The sequence below is a fragment of the Onychostoma macrolepis genome, chromosome 12, assembly GCF_012432095.1.
Source record: "Onychostoma macrolepis isolate SWU-2019 chromosome 12, ASM1243209v1, whole genome shotgun sequence".
In the NCBI taxonomy this organism is placed as follows: domain Eukaryota; kingdom Metazoa; phylum Chordata; class Actinopteri; order Cypriniformes; family Cyprinidae; genus Onychostoma; species Onychostoma macrolepis.
In genome coordinates, this window is record NC_081166.1 from 12225565 (window position 1) to 12238225 (window position 12661).

The window sequence follows — 12661 nt, forward strand, 5'->3', positions numbered from 1 at the left end:
GGTACGACAACAAATCTCTTGGCCTTTTCGTCCCACTGAGACTTCATGCTGATCTTGATGCTTTCGACTTGATTCTGGCTTTGCCGCAGCTCACGTGCACTTGGAGGAAAAAAGCTCTTAAAAGAAACTTTAAAATTAGGAACTCTGGACCCCATAAAATTCAAAAATCAAAAAAGTATACTACGAATAGATCCATCATGAAAAAATGTAAGACGCTGAAATATAAAAAATATAAGATAAACACGAAACCCCATTTATTTATCTTTGGGTAAATATCTAACTCATCCAACCATCTTTTAGGAGGTCCAAAGTCCTTTCAGGAAACATTTTAACAGTGCATAAGAGAAAAGAGAAAAGATGTGGAAGGTGTCGATCCAAGAAATTAACCATATAGAAGCTAGTACCTCAGAAGCTAAGTCAGTTGGGAAATACAGACAAACTCTGATCCATTATCTAAATAATTTGTACTACAAACACCATAAAATATACCAAAATGGTTCATGATTTTGAGGGCCTGAAGGTGGACATTACTGATGTTCTGAAGGCTGACGTAGCCTTATAAAGCGATACTTGCAACTACACCACTGAGCGATGTGTTCGGGAAAGATCTGTCCATGCAGACTTCATGAGTCATATGGGGTGAAAGTCATGAGCACTGGGGAACTGTGGGCAGTGGGAGGACTAGACTGTTATTTAAAGGAAGAGCCAGAGAAAAATTCTAAAGCCTGCATGGCAAAATGTCAGACAAAAATAGAAAGGGGAAAAAGCAGAGATGATAAAAACAGCCATCTGAAAGGGAAGGCAGCAAATTGCAGCTTCATTTGTTTTATGCTGAATGGTTTTTAATTGAGGCTGGTTTTACCCCCCTGAAGTGCATGGTCAATGAGTTGCTCCTAAAGTAATGAGTCGATGTCTGCTGGACATACTGCTGATGCACCCCAATGCAAAAATTAGTTTGGCAGAGACCCTGCACTTGTTCACTTTTTATTTGGCACAATATGCCAGCACTCACCGAGTCAAAAACAACAGGAAATGACAGACTAAATCCCTGCTTAAAACAGGCAAGAGAGTGAAAAATAACAAGGAAGAAATTGAAGGCAAACAACAATCATTTAAGAGGGAAAAAAAAAATAAAAATTCAATAATGGGAGGCCATGATAAAGAAAACACACATACACTAACACTGACAAACATACTGTAGGATAGATTAGGGTGAGAAACACACAGACACATATAATATATCATGCTGGCAGACAAACCACACTTTCTTTCTGAGTCTGACTTGAGCAAGATGGGCCGTTTGAGATGGAGGCTGAATGGCAGGCTGGTGGATGGGCAACGGTGATGAAGTGCAGAGAGCCGCAAGAGTGATGTCATTCTATATTACTCAACATGAGAGGTTAGTTAGAGTGCCTGACATATCTGACAATTCTAAAACAATGAACGTGTCACATCCGAGGTCATATGTTTGGTACGCGGCAGTGAGTCATCCCTTGTTTATAACAGCAAAAGGAAAAATAATCCAATCCTTTTTCATTGCAGAACCTCCAAATGCAAACACTGTTAGTCCAGAGAGAGAGAGAGTAACTACATAAAAAGAAAAAAAAAAACATCTTACTTTTATCACTTTCAGCTTATGCTTTTCAGACCAATTCTGGAACTTTTTGCGACACTTTATGTTACTGTCTATACTTAGGATGAATGTTTATGATGTTGCCATTGGGAAGAAACTAACAACTGACACAAAACAGTGTAGCTTTTCAACATTTTGTGACAAACACTGTTTTTATGTCACATTGTATTGCACACACCACTTTACAGCCCAGCACAATCCCCAAATGGACTTTTCGATAATGTTTATCTCTTGCATGTAGCACTGCAAAGTCTGATTAATTTAAGTGTACGGATTTGTACTGTAAAGGAACTGGATTAAAGATAAAGCTGTTAATATAAATGTTAATTTAATGTTTATAAAAAGCTATGCTGGAATTATATTTATTATGAAAACTGCTTTACAAATAATTTGAATTTAGCATCTTTACATGCAAAAAAAAAAAAAAAAAGTTTAAATAAATAAATAAATATAATAGAAACAATATTTTATTTAACATTACTTTTTCTCACAATATTTCTTTCCTCACACCATATAAAGGGTCATTGTATGTGAAAAAAATATAAAAATAAAGGCAGTATACAGTTATAAAAAAATATAACGTTTTGAAGTAGCTTCCCCAACACCACTTTCGATAAAATCATCTGCTAAATGCATAAATCTGGCAATGTATTAAGATGCACTCACATTAGCAAAAGTTCTGCAAAATTTTGGGCAAAATAGTCATTTATGAAGCACAGCTCACACAAAAGTCACTTTCAAACCAAGCAGCTTTTTGTTGGCCAAAGCAGTGAATTTGTGTGACGAACTTGTGACGAACTTGAAATCTGTGTGGCGAAAACTTTCGTCCAGTTGACCCTTCGCAACAACCCACCCTCCTTAGTTACTGTTGCTATGTCCGACAAACAATGCTGCTCTCACACTACACATTATGTTCTCACATAGTAAAAAATACATTGCGGAACAAAGAAGAAACTGACAACGTGTTGACAGAAAAGACAGAGCAGGTTACTTCTGGTATGAAGTATCTTTCCGTGGTATTTCAACCACGGAAAGATGTCAATACACACATTTTTTCAAGTTTAAGTCCAACGAAGTTAATATACTCTCCTGTCTGATTTTTTGTCGTGCAAGATGGCGGATTCGGCATTATGATTGGTCAGATCACCTGTCAATCAAGCTCTTTGCGAACAGTCAATTGCACGGATCCTTATGAAAATGACTGGTTTTCACCTACAAAAATTTGCAGAACAATGGTAAATGTGTCTGCAATTTTACTGATTCTGCTAAAACTAACAAAATCTACAAGACCAATCACATAAAAATCATATCATCACCCCATCGATACATGTATTTTTCAAACACAGATCACTTGTACTGCTCAAGCGGTGCTACTCCAGCAGAATATCTTTACCTCTTCCCCTGTTATTTTCTTTCTATAGCTCACATGGCTTGCTTAACCACCCAGACAGTGTTACATCCCTCTCTCGGCTGGTATTTGTCAAGCCTCCACTCCCACAACATGGCAAACAAGCCAGCCGTCTCAGTACACAACTCTGAGAGGTTACAAAAAGATCATGTTGCACCAAGAGGTTACAACAACTCTCTCGCAGAAGAGACTTTTAACGCCGTTCTCTATCTATTCAGTTAATAAACCTACTCCCTACTGAATGAACCATGAAGACCCATAAAGAGATTAGGTGCACTTCCTGCCAAAAGGCATGAGTCTGCTGAAATGTAGGACACTGTGTGCATTTTAAATCAGAATCAAACTCTAAGTTGGATGTTTCTTGTATCCTTACATGAGGTAGCAGAATATTTCAGTTAATGAGCAGTTTTTATTTATATACAGTACATTTTAAGATGGCAACATGGGCTTTATAAAACCCACCCATGCATTTCCTAATCACAAACTGCATAAAGCATGTGTTATATCCAACTGCAACTCTATTAGAAAGTCAAGTGAGCATATACGCTAACTATCTAGAGGTAAAGGATCATATCTTGACATATATCGGAGCAAAAGTAACTCTTTCAGCTGAAAACTTTACGCCATCTGTTCAATTTGGGGAGCTGTTGCTTGCCCAAGTTACATAAAGAAGACTTTGAGTCATTTTCACTTGCAGTAGGAAGAAAGGAAATGGTGTTTGGAGCTGCCAGGTTACATAAGCGACCGTGCTGCCTTCTGCTGCCAAGAGTGGAGGTTACACGACATTTAGTAATTTCATTTTCTCCCTCTGTCACTCGCCGTCTCATCGCTCCCCCAGTAACAGTCGAGAGACTATATACTTGCCTGCTAGAGATTAAAAGAAAGATTGGTGGGTCATCTCCAGTTCTACGTGGGTGCATATAGACAAATGAAATAAATGCTGACATCATATCCTTCGTTAAGGGATATTTGCTATTAGGGGCAAGTGTTTCAGTGTAACTGTAGATTCTGTGCATGGAACCCAAAAAATATGCCTGCAGAACCGCAGAATTAGAACATCCATCATTTATGAGGTTCTACACATCTCAGTTCATAAATTACATGTTTTAACTACTCTGATTGCACTTTAAACTATGAATAAGAATGTATTTCATGTTTAAATACATTTAGCAGATTTCCCAACTTTTGACATTTACAGTAAATTTATTCATTTTGTTTCGAGTTAAGAAGCAAAAATAAACAAAATAAATAATACAAATATTTAAAAAGATTATTTCTTATTTCAAGTAATTATTATACTTGAAATCCTATGGTGTTTTTCCTTGCCACTCTTGCCTTTGGCTTGCTCACTGGGGGGTTGTCTAGAACTGCTTTTCTTTCCCTTTTGTCTTATTTATTTTTCTATTTTCTGTAAAGCTTCTTATGCATTGTACAATATGCATTGTACAAAGCACTATGCAAATAAACTGAATTAATTATTTAAAAGTAAAGAGTAAGAAGAATCCATACTTCAGCATTTAATTATTTTTTTCCAATCACACTGAAAAAGGTAATTTACCTTTATTTTTTTTTACTCTATTCATTTTACATTTTCCAGTTTTCATGTAAAAAATTTTCATTTAAAAAAGGGTTAAATGGCAATGCAATGTAATCAATATCTGATCAATGATGTGTTTTGACATCTATTGAAACTTAATCATTCATAAATTGATTTTTAAAACAATGACTTTATTGTTCTGCTGCTGTATATGCAGGGTCAGAAAGCTCTCGGATTTCATCAAAAATATCTTAATTTGTGTTCTGACGATGAATGAAGGTCTTACGGGTTTGAAATGAAGGCAAGTAATTAATAACAGAATTTTAATTTTTTGGTGAACTATCCCTTTAAAATAAATATCAAAAGTCAAGTCATTTTTTACAATTAATAATAATGTCAAGATATTAACAAATACATACCATCAGCTTTTTTTGAGAGAAAAAATAATTGAATTCAAAAATCCAACATTTTGAAATTCAGAAAGTCAGCATGTTTTTAGAAGGACCGAACTGTAGCTTCCGTTCATACTCATCAATGAGGCACCGTCCTGATTTTGAATGGATGATTGAAAATGCAAACATCAGTAGGATAAGAATTATTACTATGCTGCAGCCAAAAAGAACTTATACTTGTAAATCAGATGCGCTACATAATCAAGGACCTCCAAACGATATGCCCTGTTAATACAGTGTGTCCGGGCAAACTGCTAGCAGGACACATTTCTGATGAGGCACCTCAGAGAAGGGCTAATAAATGGCAACTGGGGGAGGACACAGGTAGAGGAGAGGCAGATGGTTTCAGCCCTACTGCAGCGTGATATGATTAACCAGCCCTTTGATCCCACATGCAAGCATACAGCAGTGACGGCAGTCCAACAGGAGAGGAACAGAAGCTAATCGAGAGAGACAGACTAGTGGGGGGTAACACCCCCACCTCACCTAAACACAAACCCAAAACAGAATGATACAATATGCTGAGGCTCACTGTAACTGGATCATCAACTAATTAACACATTGCCTTCTAATTGGAAGGAAAATGGAGCCTGTCATTTTTTAATCCCAAGTGCGATGAATTAACTCAATCATAGTGTGAACAATGTTGACGCGTGCAACTGTGAACCGTGTTTAAAACGAGGAAAAGTGTGATCATCCACACAATCACGACAGCATATGCTAATCATGCTCTCATGTTAGAATATATAAGCATATACAGCTTTATAAACAATATACCAAACACATTAGAAGTGCATTCAAAGTGTTTTTGTTTTCTTTTTCGCTTATTCATCTTGGACCTTATACTGACTCCTCCTGGTGGGGATGCATTACTTTGTTTATTAGAGTAGCTATGTATGCAAATTTTAATCATAAAAGAGATGTTCATGTCTAAAATACTCTTATTTTTACACATTACTATGGGCAAACGTATAATAATTATCACATCAGTAGTTTTATATGGAGTCTCCATAAAACACTGGTAATAAAAAATAAAAAAAAATTAAAGGGTTTTAAAATGCATAATTGAGAAAGAGGAAAGATGGATGTTTTGCAAGAACATTAGGGGAATGGGGGCAAAGAGAGACAAAAGAAAGTTGGAAAGAGAGAGAGTAGGAAAGAAAGAGGCAGAGAGGAGAAAAGGAAAAGAAAGGGGTTCATGAGGGAGCTCTTGTTCACAGAGGCAAAACACAGACAGAAGGGAAGAGATAAGAGACTCTCAGCTACACTGAGAACAACACGGGTAAACATGTTCTATGCACAAAAATATTCCGCTTTTTGCGTTATATAACTGCCAATTTTTATTTTTATTTATTTATTTTTATTTTTTGAAAAAGAACTGTCATAGGCGCTTGTTTCTGTACAGCAGATCAAACTTTGGAAGGGGACCCGAAAAAATATATATAAATAAATAATAAATAAAAAATAAAATAAAATTCCAATTCACTCAGGTTTCATATGGCTAATACTAGGGCTGCAACTTTTAACGAATAATATCTAAACAGCATTTTTTTTTTTGTATCGTTATAAACTTTACTGTTGCTTTTGATCAATTGCTATCAAAGTTTTGAAAGGTTTTGTACAATTTACTGATATACTGTTATAATGTGAGTACTTCTGTTATGAAAAACAGCAAGTCCTGACAGTGAGCAAGTGTTCATATGTCACCATTACAGTTACATTTTCATGACGGACATCAAATTTAGGTTTAAAATTGGCTGTAATTGAAACATGAAATGCTCCAAAAGTGAAAAAAAGGAGAAAAGCAGGCTTAATGTATTAAAACAAACAATTTAAAAAAAAAAAACAAATTATAAACTTTACATTTAAAACAAATTTTTAACCATACTGTCCATCATAAATTATATAGACTTTAATCTCCACATTATTTAATTGCTCAAAGATAAATAATCAAAGATGATCAAAACAATTGTTAGTTGCAGCCCTAGCTTCCAATATTACAGAAGTGCCGAAACAAATCTTGTATCATACCCTCTTATATCCAAAACAAGCCAGCTGTACTCAAATTACTGTATCAAATAAAATCACATAAAGCAGCCCGTTATAGCAACATTTTCTTAAGTCAAAGTGGAACAAGTGTGCCATACAAACATTTCACTCATGTAAGTCACAAATGAGTATTAACACGTCATGCAGCCTCTGAACAACAGCAAGGTGTGTTGTGGTGTTGTGTTTAGCATGTCAGTAACTTTGAAAACAGTGTTATGGGGCAACATCACAAAACGAAGTGAATCACTACGCCACAACACCAAACCGATGAGAAAACTCTGAAGCAGACAGATCAATAAAAGCTAAAGACATTAACAGTAATACTCTTCCCTTCGAACAGTCAGCCACAGTGCGTCACATTGGGGGCAACTTCGAGAGATCGGACCTGTGATACCACCAGAGCATTTACTGCAGGCTGAGGTGAGTTTATCAAGAACTAGAACCATATTAAAAATAACATTTGCGGTTTTTCTCTCCCTTTCTCTCTCTATCCATCCCCTGTGTGAGCTTGAGGCTGGGCTGGCTGGAGCTGGTGATGAGGTGTGGAAAAACCGGACATATACACACTTCCACAGACAGTTCTTGTGTGGTCAGATCAGATCTGACGAGGTGAGAACATGGGCACTGATGGTGCCTTCCCACCTGGTGTCCCTCTCCCACCCTCATCCCAAAACCACCACCATCACCACGGTGAACACATAGACATGCCATAAGCAATCTGTACCTTGTGTGTGATCGGGACTGGACCAACTGACACCGGTCAGCATTACATCTAGAAGAACGAAACCATGTTAATCAGGTAGGGCAAGCAAAGAAACCGTCAAAGGAGCTGAAATAGGATGGATTTTCTGGGAGAATATGCCGGTGGGCGTTCCAAATATTCTGAGTCCAAAATAACCCTATTGTCATGTATAAAACACTAATACTAAATCTATTTATCCCGGCTGTTCGAGCCCTACATTATTAGTCCTGGATTGTTGTTCTTGAAATACTTTGTGGATGGAAATGTCTGGCAAACAAAGAACTTCTCACTTTTTCAGTTAATGATACCACCAAGTTCACCTGAAAGGAACCACAACTTTTCCGCTCAACTTTTTGTAGCAAAAGTCCACAAAGTTACCTCAGGATATTTAGATATTACGTTCAAAAAGAAGTTTCAAAATATTAATCAGGCCAGGCAAAGCTGACACACGGTTTAATCCCATTTCCACCCCGGAAACCTGACACATCCCGTCAGACATTCACACCTACGGAAAATTAGATCAGTAGCAAAAAAGAAAGATGAAGCGAGGTAAAATAAAGCACCTTTTCCTCTCCAGTTAGAACTGATGGCATGATAAAGCGCTATAAAACAAAGGACAAACTAATCCGCTAATGCGCAAATCAAATATAGATATTCATGAGAAAGTATGGTGTGACAGTACATTTAGAGAAGACTAGATTTGACTTTTGAACTGAGATTAGATGATAAAAGTACCAATGTGTCTAGCTTTGTTTGCCTTGCATGAGTTTTAGTCTCTGATCTTGTGGTCTGACTCAAAATGTTATAGTTGACAGATCACCTATTTACATCTGTATTTCTCAAGGGCTTAAAAAAACTGAAATTCCCATTTTTAACTGTAAAGATCAAACATGCTGGACCAATGTCCATGCCAATGTCCAAATAAGAGCTAGCACCCACATGGAGATTCTCAATGACATTGTTTTAATGCTAACGGTTTGTGTTGAAAATAGCAGGCAGTGGAACCAAAAGAGAAGGTCATCAATACCACGCCGTGCATCCTGGGTAGCATCGGAGCAGGCAGCTGATGGATGTAACCAATTTGAGTGTGACAAGATTTTTATTTACTTCTCAGACTGCACTGCCCTACATGCATGAGAGGAGGAGGGTGGGCAGAGCCCTGGGGCAGGGGTCCACCGCACACCCTGCTCTCTCAATAAGCAGATCACCATGCAAGCCATGGGACATGCTCTAGAGACGTTCCCAGGCAAAAGGGGGGCAAGCCGGGGAGGGGCGGGTTCCTAGCTAATTACGGGCCCGAGCATCTCATTCCTCATACGCCGGTCACTAATTAGCATCTAATTTAGCACGCGGTCAAATCAAAATGATCAAGCAGGACTCAGAAAGGTGTGGAAAGGCTACCGACCAGCTAGCTCCTTCTCCTTACTCCTTCTTTTTTTCTCCATGCGTTTAAGGCGCTTCTCCTCACGCCGTTTGGCTTCTTCGGCTTCCTGGTGCCGCCGGCACTTGTGAAAGTTCTCAACCACCACGCCGACGAACATGTTGAGCACGAAGAAAGCCACGATCAGCAAGAAGGAGATAAAATAGAGCAGCATCCATGGGTTGTAATTCATGCTGGGCTACAACACAGAAAAACACAACATTGTTATCCACAAAATTTAATAATGAATTCAAACGTAGTGTACTGCCACCCCAAATGCTCTCATTGGTTGAGACACGCGATGATGCTCATCCCAAGTCAGTACTGATTAGGGGTTGCACCAACTAATCGACTAGTCGACTTTAATGCTCTGCCATGACACTTTAAGCTTGACGATGATTAGTCGCTGGTCCTATAGAGGGCGCAACAGTATAATCTCTGAAGGACTTCCACATTTATGCTCTGTTTCCAAACAGTTAAAATGACAAATAAATGCATACTTTGAAAGCGCTCCAAAAACTAATATAATGCGCTGCTGCTCTGTAACGCACACACATAGGCTTCAGACAGTAGCGCGTACATCACGAGCAGATCGCGATTGCACAGAATCGTTCAGCGCAGAAATGTATTGTCAACACTGTTCTACGATTTCTCAATAAAATAGCTTAGAAACTGAAAAGTTCAAGCATATATTTCTTATTAACTAAATCCCACAGCTTCATTACTAATAGAGAGTAGCTGCCAGGTAGAATTAATTCACACATGCAATCACTCTCACTAATGCATTCATATGAATGTAATCTTTACTGTGCAACTTTATCTGTATGTGATTTAGAACGAGCAGAAATCTTTGAGAAATATAACGAATATAAAGACAAAAGAACTGATAAAAATGAGCTGTTATAGGAGCAATAGCCATGTGGGCAGCACTGTGTCATATGCCATAGCTGTGCACAAGGTGTTTGTCACAGCTCCAGACTTATTTGTTCATTAATGACGTCATCAGCGACTAGTCGACTTTGAATCGACTTTCTTCACATAAAAGTTGACTTTTAAAAATAAGAAGTCGTTCAACCCCTAGTACAGATCAACATCCCACCCTTTCTGTGACCCATGGTTTGTCTGTATGTGTATTCAGAGCCAGTGAGCAACGGGCTTTCAAAATAATAATAATAATAATAAAAAAAGCACTGCGTTAATGAATAATTGTCGGCGTTAATTAGTTAATGCGTTAACGCGATAACTTGCCCAGCCCTAATATCTATATATCTATATCTATATCTATGTATATATATACAGGGGTGCACATAAGTGGTCCGCAGGTACGCAAGTGTAAATAAGTTCTGACAGCTCATTTGTGTACCGACATGGATGACAGCTGTTAATGCACAATTACCATTTTAGATTGACAAACTGTACTGTATAAGAGTTCTATTCAAACTGAAAGCATAATCTAGGCTACCCGCTGCCGTTTTCAAAGCAAAACTGTCTGTGACATTTCATTCACTGACGCAATAGAGTCGGGGAACTATAATGTCACTTTGTAGGCGAAAACCCGGAAGCGAGTTAGCATTTTAGCGCTTCCGGTTCCATCATTTCAGAGTCAATGGGTTTTTGGAATTTTGGTTAAATCCCTTAAATAAGGTCCGTGGTTCACACAGGCTCAAGATACTTTCACGTTTTATTCTACGACATAAAACACACCAGTCACACCACGCTCGTGATTTTTTTTTAAGCTGTTACGTTTCTTAAAAAAGACGGTTGCTAACAAGTTGCTAAATGGGACTACAGGCGCTGTCGGAAGCCCTTAAACGTCATCACGCCAAACAGTATATCAATTTAGTATTTTCCAGTTGTAGTATAATTTGTAATATAATTAATTTTAGGATAACCAATGAATAGTTTACAGCATTTTATATTGTTGTTCGACAATGTTTTTTTGCTTTGCCCAGAAATGCGACATGTCTTCGGAGGGAAGAAGCTCGTTTTATCGCTTACTGATGCGAAGACTCTGGGTTCGTACCACAAGGTAAATTCATATTATGATTATTACATGTAAACACCACATTTACTGGCTTTACGTGGTGAAAGTGAAACTTTAATGATGCATAGTGCTTAAAGCCACGTTAAAATAATTGTTAGAAAGAGATTGTAGAAGCAAGGATAAAATTATATTTTGTGTACCCACCCTAACAAAATGATAGCTGAAATGTGGTACTTTGTTCACTAAAATAAGTTTAATCTCACCATATCCAAAGACTCGCTCACTGTTATTTAAAAGATTAAATACGCGGGGATACGTTTTTAATTAAAATATTCATATTAACCAAGGATTTATTGACTTTTAATGCACCTTATTTCGAAATGTACAGAAATACGTGCTTTAAATGTCCTTTAGTTATGATTATTTAATTTATTCACTATATTATTTATTACTAATGTCTCATTTCAGTTTTATTTTGGCTCTAGTTTTGTATTTATTCCAGTTTATATGAAAAGGTTCATGTAGTGTGAATTAAAATTCATATACAGAGTAAATCCTTCACTGAACATGTTATAAATAAGTTTGAAACAGTTGTCTGAAGCGCGCTGGTGGTGACGCTGGAGGTGAGCGACCGTGGTGCTGTAGTTCGTTTATAGCCTAAGTTTAGCTTTTCAGTTCTGGTGCTTTTATTTAGGCTTCAAAATTCATCAACGTTATATTATTTTGTGAAGATTATCTTGATGGACAAAACGTGTAAATTTCATGAACTATGATTGAACACAGATCTTATTTTTTGCGATAATCCAAAAGCCTATGGAAAAATCCTATTGGCTTTTTGTCGAGGGAACCAGTTTCATGCTAACCGCCGATCCGCCTACAAAGTGACATCATAGTTCCCCCACTCTATTCCATCAGCAGCGCTAAACCCGGAAGCGCATAATACTTACTTGCCGGCAACCCGCCAAAATAAAAGCTAGCTGATTTTACGTTTGCAAATGATGAAAATTAAAATGAAAATAATGATGATAATAAAAATTATAATAAATTATTTGTAATAATAATTTAGAATTAAAATTATTTTTAAGTTTACTATAAAATAATTGCATTTGTATGTAATACTGCCTTTTTATTTTAAAATAAAATAGTATTATCACACTTGATTATTTTGTTTATTATTTTGGTAACACTTTACAATAAGGTTCATTAGTTAACAACATTAGTAAACATGAACTAAGAATGAACAATACTTCTACAACATTTATTAATCTTGGTTAATGTTAATTTCAGCATTTACTAATGCATTATTAAAATCAGAAGTTGTGTTTGTTAACATTAGTTAATGCACTGTGAACTAACATGAACAAACAATGAACAACTGTGTTTTAATTAACTAACATTAAAAAAGATTAATAAATAGTGTAATAAATGCATTGTTC

The 12661-nt window shown here is 36.9% G+C and overlaps 1 protein-coding gene across 1 annotated transcript in view; it reads right to left on the reverse strand.

The window, feature by feature from the left end:
* The window catches only part of cacna1g (calcium channel, voltage-dependent, T type, alpha 1G subunit), a 241173-nt gene that overhangs the window by 32261 nt on the left and 196251 nt on the right, over positions 1-12661 (reverse strand). The window contains exons 27-28 of the mRNA XM_058793083.1: positions 9248-9440; positions 7804-7851 (exon numbers count right to left, since the gene is read on the reverse strand). Coding sequence (XP_058649066.1) covers positions 7804-7851; positions 9248-9440 — 241 coding nt within the window. The remainder of the gene's footprint in view (positions 1-7803; positions 7852-9247; positions 9441-12661) is intronic.